This window comes from Pseudopodoces humilis, chromosome 1 (genome assembly GCF_049639895.1).
Source record: "Pseudopodoces humilis isolate 2021_Gansu_Grassland_sample_001 chromosome 1, ASM4963989v1, whole genome shotgun sequence".
Lineage (NCBI taxonomy): Eukaryota > Metazoa > Chordata > Aves > Passeriformes > Paridae > Pseudopodoces > Pseudopodoces humilis.
The window spans coordinates 93,201,295-93,211,718 of NC_142200.1; the positions used below are offsets into that span (position 1 = coordinate 93,201,295).

The 10,424-nt window shown below is 45.1% G+C and overlaps 1 protein-coding gene across 1 annotated transcript; it reads left to right on the forward strand.

Moving 5' to 3' along the window:
- Positions 1-996: 996 nt before the first annotated feature.
- Positions 997-9,272, forward strand: NRSN1 (neurensin 1). The gene is made up of 3 exons (XM_005525248.3): positions 997-1,150; positions 6,447-6,644; positions 7,668-9,272. Exons 2-3 carry the CDS (start codon positions 6,456-6,458, stop codon positions 8,064-8,066), a joined length of 588 nt encoding a protein of 195 aa, XP_005525305.1. The 5' UTR covers positions 997-1,150; positions 6,447-6,455; the 3' UTR covers positions 8,067-9,272.
- Positions 9,273-10,424: the final 1,152 nt, after the last annotated feature.

The window sequence follows — 10,424 nt, forward strand, 5'->3', positions numbered from 1 at the left end:
ATTATTCATTGCCTGAAACAAGAGAGGTGTAACAGTTTTGGAAGGACAAGATGAAATGCACTGAAAACAGCACTTCTTCCTCCAAATCTCATCCCCCTTCTCTTTTTTTTACAGCTATTTTTATGATTCCTAGTTTGCAACTAACCAAACTCACTGTCGTCATCAGCAGGGTTTTAACCAAAGAAGCTTGGGCTATTAATGAAACCATTACTCTCACTTTTTTCTTTATATACTATAGTGATGAAGCCATTTTGGAAATACCTTGTTTTTCCTTTGGCTAATTCTACCCCATTTTGCTTTAATGCACTTCCACTTATGCATGCAGCAACACTATTTCTGTGCATATTTCAGTGCACCATACGGATACGAGTCTTTAGAACTCTTGCCCTGTGCATTCTCATTACTTTTTCAGAGGAATTACATATCGCATCTTTGTGGGATACACTTCAGCTCTCCAGCTGTCATGCTCTTTCCTCGGTAGCTTCCTTAGCCCCCAAACTTGCTTTCTTGCAGTGTTTTCCCATTGAACAACTAACCTGTTGCTATCAGGGCAGACCCAGACGCCAACGCTTGGCCCTCAGCCTCACTCTGTCTCCGAGGAGTCTCCCCCTCGGTCTCCCTCTGAGCGATCCATTTCCCCAGCCCCCAGATCTCAGTGCCTCGTCCTTCGCAGGACACTTTCAGCTACGATTATCCCCTGGCTGGACAGAGAGCACAGCACCGGGTCCCTGCGGTTTTCGATGCTGACTAAAAAGGGGAGGTGATGTCGGGGGGGGGGGGGCGGCGATCAGAGGCCTCTGCGCCTCCACCCCGGGAGGGCACCGCCGTGACCTTGGCGTGCACCTGCGGGCCCGTCCTGCGCGGCCCCGGGACCCGAGCGCCGGCAGCCGGGAGCGCCGGGCTCCCCCCCGGGCGGCCGCCCTTGGGCGGGGGCGGCGTGGCGAGCTTGGCCCGGCGCCGCTCCGCGCCCGGCGGCGGCGGCCCAGTGCGCAGGCACGGCGCGGGAGCGAGCGGCGCTCCGGGCCGTACATAATACGTGGTGTCTGGGGCCGGCGCGGCGCAGAGCGGAGATGGGGCCGGGCCGGGACAGCCGCAGCTAGCGCCGCCAGCGCGGGGGCTCGCCGGCCGAGGGCAGCGCCGGGAGGGACAGGTAACCGCGGGGCCGCCGCTCCGGCCCTCGGCAAACTTGGGCTGGGCACTTCGGCGGGGGCACGGCGGGGAGCATCCCGCGGAAGGCAGCGGCCGCCCCGGGTTTCGCCTCCCGGTTCGGGGGGAACGCGGCTCTCCCCGGGCAGGCTGGTGCCGCGCTGTCCCGCCGGGGGTCGAGGAGGGGAGGCCGGAGCGGGATTTCCGCTGCCCCCGGAGCACCGCCGGGCCGGGAGGGTCGAGGGGGCCGAGATCTCGTCCGCGTCCGGGCGCTGCGGAGTTCTTCCGCTCCGGCCGGGAAACGGGAGATGGAGAGCATCCCGCTCCGGCCCCTGGCGGCGGCGAAGCGGGCGGAGCCGCCCCCCCAGGAGCACAGGAGAAGGTGCTGCTCGCACCCCCGTGCAGGGCAGGGGAGCAGAAGTGGCATCCCGGGCATCCCGGCCGGACTCGGAGGAGCGGCAGCAGGTGCCCCTGGCAGCGCCGCAGCCCCGGGTGAGGGCAGGGCGCCGGGACGGGCGGAGCGCTGCTCGTCCCCGCCGCCGGCCCGGGAAGCGCCGGGAGCTCAGGAGGCATCCGAAGGGTCACCTCGGAGACCGCTGTCAAAGGCAGGCTGTATGTGTGCCATGCCAGTGTTCCCCCTAAACAAGGAACGCGGACTGGAAACATGGCTCTTTGAACAGAAGGGTCAAAGTATGTAAATCTGAAGAAGGGGGAGGGCGACTTCACCTCTGCCAACCATCAGCATTCGTGGCTTACATTCGGTGGCAGTGTGGTGTCACAGAGCAATGACACATCTTTATTTCCTTCTGTGCTGCTTTTTAAATGGCAGTTCCTTATATCTTATTTTCTTTAAATGTGTTAAACCCTGGCACAATAAAGCAAAGTGTTTGGAAATTTTTTGGGGCAATTTTTCATGGAGCTTGCTCATCTTTTAATCTGTCTGTTCACCAATCCAATCACATCTCCCCAGATCAGCAGAGGATAGTAAAGCTCAAAGTAAACAGGACAGCTTTTGCCATGGAAACAAAAGTTGCTAGGGGATGAATTGCTACTACACAGTGGTGTTCTCTGAAGCTGTGATCCTGCATCCCGCATTTTCCTGAGCACCTTGGGTTTAGGCACTGAAAAGCTTAATGGTTAAGCCTCTTCTTTCAGCCTGGATGTATGTTTTCAGATCCTGAATAACACAGATTTCGGTAACAGCAACTCTCTTTTTAGCAAAAGTTTCCCAACATTTCAGTGTTTAGTTTCTCAGCCCTGAAGGCAAGACATGCAAATACACATCAACACTCAAGAGATCATAGCTACTGCAGTATTTTTTCATCCAATGTAAATTGATGCTGTGACACACGTTTCCTTCCTACTTGTGGAGAGCTGTTTTCTCTCTGACTGTTCAGTTCCTGTGCCGTATCTGTAAGTAGCAAGAACATTACATTTACACTGCAGCTGAGAAAAGAGACCATCTTACCCCAGGCTGCTTCATATAGGGCCAGGGAGCCACCTTCTCTCTTAAGGGGCAATATATTTTTCAAAAAGATAGGAGATTATTTGTAAGTGAAAGAGTCTGACCATGAAAAAAATTCTCAGTAGAATTAAAATTATATAGTGCTTGAAAAGAATTAAAGAATTAACGATTCCGGCAGACTTTTTCTTTTTTTTTTTTCCCCTTTCATTTTAAAAGGTCATACTGCTTGATGGTATCACAACTATTTCAAACATAAGATCATTCTTTTGTTTTCTGTTTCACCTCCCAGCTCTTATTTATCATTTTGCTTGTATACCTGACCAAAACCACCTATTAGCCTTTTAGATTGGCAAAGAAAAAGAATCTAAGTGTCGTGTAAGCTGTGTGGTCCTTACAGGCAGTTTTTCATCAAGCAGTCAGAAACACTGCATCCTACTTTTTCTGTCTTGACTAAACCTACAGGCAGTGCAATGAATTGCAAGGTCATGTTTATACAAGTCTCTGTCATGTCACATTGGGTTTTCTTAAATTTATCGCAATAACTAAACAGTAATAATAACTAAAGTTGCTGGTTCAGACTCAGGGAAGTGCTTCACCTCCTCTCTGAATGCTCCTGGTGGCAGCTGGAGTAATACAACTAAGCTTTGGCAGGCCACATTATCCCATCATGTTAATTCTGGTTCTTCCCTGGGTTGACCTTATGGAGTCGCTTACACCTGGGGAAAATACTTACCATTCTGCTCATTATATGATGCTAAATTTGCTTACCTGAATGATTTAAGTTAGCCAGAAGTTAAGCATAATTTATTAAGAAGGTAGAGTCAATGTGAGAATAAAGATCTAAGTAAGGACCCAAGAGAATGAGTCTCTGCAGTATTTAGTTGACCTCTTTATTTCTGGTGTGTGAGATGGAATCTTTGCTTAACCAAAAGATGGGTTGAGGGGTATGGATTTAAAGTGCTCTTATCATTGAGTTATAGGCAGTGTGACCCTGCATGAGAGAGCTGGAGCAGTGGTGGTAAACTACATAATTTTTCCCTCTTCTCCTTTCCCCCTAAGGTATGAGGTGGGCAGAACTCTGGTTTTATGAGAACTTCTCAGTGCTTGTGCTGTTAAAGATGGCAGCTAGCTGTTGAAGAAATCGTGTCAGTGAGTAAAGAGGACTTCTTGTCCTCTCTTTTTGGGTAAGGAATAAACAGTTTTTCTGAGGGAAACAAAAAGAGCCTCCAAAAGTAAAATAACTGACAGCTTTTCCCCACAATAGTCCAGATTATATACTTAGATACATAACACAATTTTATGGTTTTTTGTCCCTCAGAAAATCATAGTGTTCAAAACTTCATAGCATGATAAAAAATGCACAACAAACTGTCCTTGTTTTTGACTGGCATCTAATGAATTTTTTCTCAGTAGCCATTACAGTGCGATGTTTGGGATTCAGTATCAGAACAGTGTTGATAACACACTATGCTTTGGTTGTTGCTTCATGCTTGCCCTAAACCAAAGACATTCTCAGTGTCTCATGCTGTGCCAGTGAGGAGCTGCACAAAAAGATGGGAGGAAGAACAGCCAGGACAGCTGATGTGAGCTGATCAGAGGGGTATTCCACACCATAGAACATCATGCCCAGTAGTGAAACTGTGGGAGTTACCAGGAAGGGGATGATGGCAATTTGGGGACAAGGTTTGGCATTGGTAGGGGTGGTGAGCAACTCTATTGTGCATGACTCCTTTTTCTTGGGTATTATCACTCCTTTTTTTATTTAGTACTAGTAGTATTATATTTTACTTTACTTCAATCATTAAACCGTTCTTATCTCAGCCTACAAGATTTACTTTTGTTTTTTCTTCCTATTCTACCATGGTGCAGGGATAGAGGGTAGATATGAGCTAGTGTCTGCAAGGTGCTTAGCTGCCAGCTGGGCTTAACCATGACACAAACGAATGTTTTTCACTATATTTAACTGTAGCTGGAAATATCAGTGTTAGCTATGTGCAACTTGACACAGGGTGGCCACAGGGCCAGGCTCTCCCAGTTCCCCTGGTGGGCAGCTGGTGCTGCCCGGGAGCTTCCTGCTGTCTCAAGGAAGTGCCTTGTTTTTCCACCATTTCTTGGAAGGCCAGCAACGTGAGCACGCTCTGATGGACACTGGTGCTGTACTATCAGCAGAGAGAAAGCTTGCTCACAGACTTGGACAGCACTTCTTTAATTTCCTAAAGCTTTGCAGTGGCTGAGGTGGAAAAGGGAAACTTGCAGGGAGTTGCTCTGCAAGGCTCAATCACCAGCAGTGTTCCCTCTAGCTCTTGGCAGGTCTCCCAGCAACACCTGGGCTGCCTTCTCCACTGGGTCATGACTTCTGTGAGAGCCTTGAAACCTCATCACTGTGTTGTATGAGAGATATTTGCAACTGTAAGAATGTTGAGATCATGAAATCCCAAACCAAATGCATATTAGATATACAAAATAAATAAAACGTCAAGATAATGGGCTTTTGTAAAGAGGAAGAAGCAAATCCCTCTCTATTCCTGAGCCAAGAATACAACCAGATTTCCAGAGCATGGAAGTTCACTGTTTATGCCAGCACTGATTCTAGCAGAGCCAGCCAAAAGATTCAGTCAGACTGTTGCTATTCCCCATCAATATTTTCTGGATTCTCCTCAATTTGAATGCTTGCATATTCAGGTTTTTCATACTCAGCAAGATCTCTCATTCTCAAAGGGTAAAGGTCTGTAGGGCTGCAAAATTGGGAGGTCCCAGCTGCCATGAGCACATAAAACCTCCCTCCCTCTAAGTGAAATTGCTGCGGAAATCTGATGTACTTCTTGAAGCTGATATAAATTGAGCCATGACTTTCAGGTGCAAGTTCTGATTAACAGTTCCCTTTGGACTAGGGCTTTTTGAACTTCTTTAAAGAGAAGCCAATCAGCCTAAGTGACGTTGAGCTATTGCTCAAGTTGTTTCTAGGGGCTAGTATTATTTCAGTGAATTCAGTAACATCACACTTGCGCAAGCAAGTTCAGGCCTTGGACTTGCTTAGTTAAATATGGATTTTGTGCATTAGGAGAAATAAAATGGAAAGAGTAAGAAACTTGTTGGTAGTTCTCATAGCCAGCAAAATTCTGATTTTTATTAAGTCAGCAGGGGCTTGGGCATCAGCTTCTTCAAGAGAGCAGTACTTGGCTGTAAGCTTAGTATTTCCATTTTGGTCTTGCTGAGCAGATTGATGCGGTTATGGCATTCTTGTTTTTGTTTTTTTTTAACTATCCCTATTTAAATTCAAGTTATATACTCCTTTATCTGTCTAGGACTTATTTTGCCTCTGTTTCCCATTTCTGTGAGTGGTATGTCAATGTTTAGTCCTGCACTTCAAAAGCTCAGAAAAAAACATTTTAAAAAACCCCTTTTGCACAGCAGTTTGGAAAGTTCATAAAGTGGCAAACTCCAGAAACTGACAAGGACAGTCTGGAAGGGAGGCAACATGAGCCCTTGAGGGATGCTGGATTTTGTTACCTGGCATATCCTGCTTTTTTCAGTCTCCATGGAAACACAGTAGTACATCAGTGTGAAAGATGGGGAGTGAGCACCCTGCATACGGGAGTGAATGTTCCCTGAAGCACCTTTGGGCTGTGCTGTGCCAAGTCACTGAATTCCTTGGGTTCACTTGAGCCGAGTCACTGCATGCAACTGTACCCGGCTCATTTCTCAGTTTGGAAAAAAAATGAAGGAAAGGTCTCTCCTGGGGTGTTTTTTTCATCACATATGGAGAGTTTGCAGGCATCTTTGCTCTCCCACCACACTGATAATGATCTGCTTTGCATGAAACCTCTCGTTGCAGGTAGGAAGGATGAGCTCCTATGCTGACATCTGCGGGTCCAAGCATGCGCAGGGCAGCACTGAGGGAGGGTACCAACGCTACGGAGTTCGGTCCTACCTGCATCAGTTTTATGAGGACTGCACAGCTTCAATTTGGGAGTATGAGGATGATTTTCAGATCCAGAGATCGCCAAGCAGGTGGAGCTCTGTATTCTGGAAGGTACTGCCTGTTGCATTTTACTGGAGAGCAAGACTCCCATTTCAAGACTTTCCCAGTGTAACTACTGGTATTAAGTACTCATCCAGAAAGGCCTTTTGTTGCTCAGTTCTGCCTGAGGTGGCCAAATAACTATGTCTGAAAGCAGGACACTTCTACCAAAATATGTCAGCTCCCCGGGTTCTTTGGATCATCTAGTTTCTCTGTCCCAATGTCACTGAAACACCAGAGTCTTGTCTGGGAACCCCACGTACATCTTGAAAGCATAGTTTACCTCCTCTCTGCATCAGTAGAAGTCCTGCCAGATTTTGGGAACAGGACTGGTAGTTTAAGAGTAGAGTGTGATGTAGGGCTCAAGAAAACCAAAAGATCTCCATTAAGGTCAGGGAATTTGACAGAACTGGAGAAGAGCAGAGGTGGGGCCTGTGAAGCCATCTAGTCCCTACTCCCTGATGACCCCTAGCCCCAGGAATGTTCTGGGTGAACCAGATTTTTTACTTACACTTGAAATGTGCTATAAACACTCTGTGATCTGTTCATATGTCAATAGAAACTTTCTTCTAATCCCTGCAAAGGAATGAGATCTCATAAGTAAAAGCAAGTCGTGAATATGACAGACTACCAGCAGGGGCTGAACTGTTGATGCTAACCACCAGCTAGATCTAAAGAAATAATCAGTTACACAGCACTGGGGTTAAACTCTGACCCTCTCTCTGATGGGGCCTTTCAACATGAAATGCTGTTTAGAGATAGTAACAAATTCCATTGTTTCCAGAAATGTCAGTACTCAAGTATATAAATATGAGTTGTAAAAAGAACATTCTCCCTTATATTCTAGTTCTACTAAGGCCTCTTATGTCCTAAAAGAAAAATGCCCATCTTCTAGGAGAGAGAACTATATCTGCAAGATATACACAGTGAAAGATAAATGCCTCCTAGGAGTACTTCCCAAATGAAAACTAGAAAGGGAAATGGACAAACTAGAAATTAATTGAGGGTTTGTTTGTTTCTTTCTTTGTTTTCCAGGTCGGACTCATCTCTGGGACGGCTTTTATGCTGATAGGTGTAGCTGTTCTTGTAGTGGGTTTTCTTGTGCCACCGAAAATCGAAGCCCTTGGGAAGGATGATTTTGTTGTTGTGGATACCCATGCTGTTCAGTTCAATGGGTCCCTTGATATATGCAAGCTGGCAGGAGCAATCTTGTTCTGTGTTGGAGGGTCCACCGTGGCAGCATGTCTGCTAATGTCTGCTTTTGCTAAAAGTTACTCCAAAGAAGAGAAGTACCTCCAGCAAAGATTTAAAGAGAGAATAGCTGATATAAAAGCCCATGCAAACCCAGTCACAAAAGCGCCAGCACCGGGAGAATCAAAGATACCTGTCACTTTGTCCAGAGTACAGAATGTCCAGCCTTTATCTGAAACCTGACCCTTCCCTTGGGTTTTGTTTCTCCTGTAGATCACTTTAACTGGAAAATATCAGCCCTTGTTGGCATCTGTGCTAGTCAAGTAAAACATCGAGTGCTCCGCTATATAAACATGCAGCTAATGGGGAAGCTGCTCTGGTAAAAATTTAGGATTGGGAAAAAGGAAATTATGTGATTAGACCTGTGACTAATATATTCAGTACATTTGAACCTTTTAATCTGTGTGGGTACAGTAAGTTCTTGCAACAATTATTAGGTGTTTAGCTTATCAGATTGCATCCCTGGGAAACCTAAGGTGCACTTAATGACAGCTGTACCAGGAACACTCTACATCCCACTATTTAGAAATTAGATGAATTTGCTCTTTTTTTTTCAGTTTCATTAATTTGTTTAATTTTTATGGGTTTTGCCTTTAAAATACTCTTTAGTCTTACATTTCCCACCTGGTTCTGCTGTCTGGGAATCCAAGATTCTGCCCTTGTAATTTGCACTTGTCCTCCTGTCACATGCTACAGTCTGTATCAAAGTAATACTGCACAGGTAAAACATATATGTCAGGGAGAGCCCTTAATTTGATCCTGGCACATGTCACTTCCCAGCAATGAAACATCCTGGGAAAGGCAAGTTATACTTGATCCTGAGTTATAACTAACCTGTGCTAAACTGCCACTTTTGTCTTAGTCATTGCCATGTTAGCAAAAACTACAGAGAAAATAAAGATAAGAAATTCCTATGGGAGGAGGAACATCATACTTGTGTGTCTTTGCTTTGATACTGTTCTTTCATTAGACTGTATTATGTTGAGGATAATACAAAATGTTTTTGTTTTGTCTGGGTGAGAATGAATAAATGTGGTTTGACATACCCAGGCCCTGTATTCTGTCAGTACATCAATGCCATGTTAGATGATCTCAGTGTACGTATCTGAACACATTTTGAAATGCTGTTTATATTTTTATAGAGAATAGAAGACATTATGCTTAACCAGATACATCTGTGTAAATGCTTACCTAAAGACTTGTCCTTTCATGGAAGACCCATAACTATTTTCTCACCCAGGGCAATTATTTTACTGTCTTAATCTATGGATTTAAATTAAACTGTATAAAGATGTGACATTTGTACTCTCTGACAATATGTGCCACCTTATAGTTCTGTCTATTTTTTGAATGGATTGAATAAAATTCTAGGCGTGAGCCAGCCATGGATTTTGTGAAAAGTTTCTTTCTGAAAAAAATTTAAGAGCACTGCTTAAAGGAGAAATCAGCAGTTGAAACTCACTGGTCTCTTAATGCACTAGCGTCTGTTTTCATCTTACAGCAGCAAGGAAGCCACTTTGGTGCTGAATCAAACAGATTCTGCCACAATAATGGCAGGTATGTGATGAGAGTTGTGCTCTTTCCCTTGCTCATAAAACATTTTGTGGTCTGTGATGCTCAGTTCAGACTTACAACATCAAAAAGCCAGATCATACGTGTTTGGAAATTTCAGCTGAATCTGCAATAATTATTTATGGCCAACAATACCATGGGAAGTAAAATTTTCTTCTGCAAAGAAGGTTCCCATCTTGGCAACACAATTGCAGAGTCCAAGCATTAGCACTGAAAAGATGGACAGTCGAGAGCTCATCACATGCACACAGTCAAAGAAAATAGAAGAAATAGAGGCATAAAGGCATCTGGCAATTCACTGGCACCCATATATTAGAAATGCAAAGGCACATTGCACCCAATACTTCAAAATAAGACTGCAGTCTCAGGGGAGAAATAGATGAAGCAGTGCTAAAAGAGGAAAATATCAGAAGACTGGCAAGATGAGCTGTGTGTATTTATAAAGAAAGCCATCAAGAAGAGGGGTGAGAGGTACTGATTACTCACAAGGCACGTGGAGAGTCTGTCACTACTGCTGTTTGTTATTCCAGGTAGAAAGGGTCCTCAGCATTTCCTGTCCAGGTTGCAAGGAGTGTTGTTTACTGCCATTGACTTTCACTGCTGTCAGGCTATCAGTGTGTGGGCAGCAGAGTCAAGCTGTTCTGGCCTTTTCAATTGAGTCTTTTTAATTGTGCATGGAGGAAATGTGACATTTTAAGTTTTACAGTGAAGTTCACAGGAGATGAGAGTGAGGGCTTCTGTAACTGAGTCCCTTCTCTTCACCTGCATTTTGTTAATACTGTACTGGAAGCTTGACTGAAATTCCAGCCGGAAAAGAATGCAGAGATTGGGGTAGTTCACCCAAGCTAGTTATATGGGTATATAATTATCTTTAAAACACACTCCACCACACATGCAAGTGTCACTAAATTTTCATCCAGAGGACAACTGACCAATCAGGTAATTGACAGAGTGGATCCAAACATCAGG

Coding starts and splice junctions, on each gene's coding strand:
- NRSN1 (XM_005525248.3), top strand. CDS start 6,456: ATGAGCTCCTATGCTGACATCTGCGGGTCCAAGCATGCGCAGGGCAGC. Junction 6,645..7,667: donor GGAGCTCTGTATTCTGGAAG/GTACTGCCTGTT, acceptor TTTGTTTTCCAG/GTCGGACTCATCTCTGGGAC.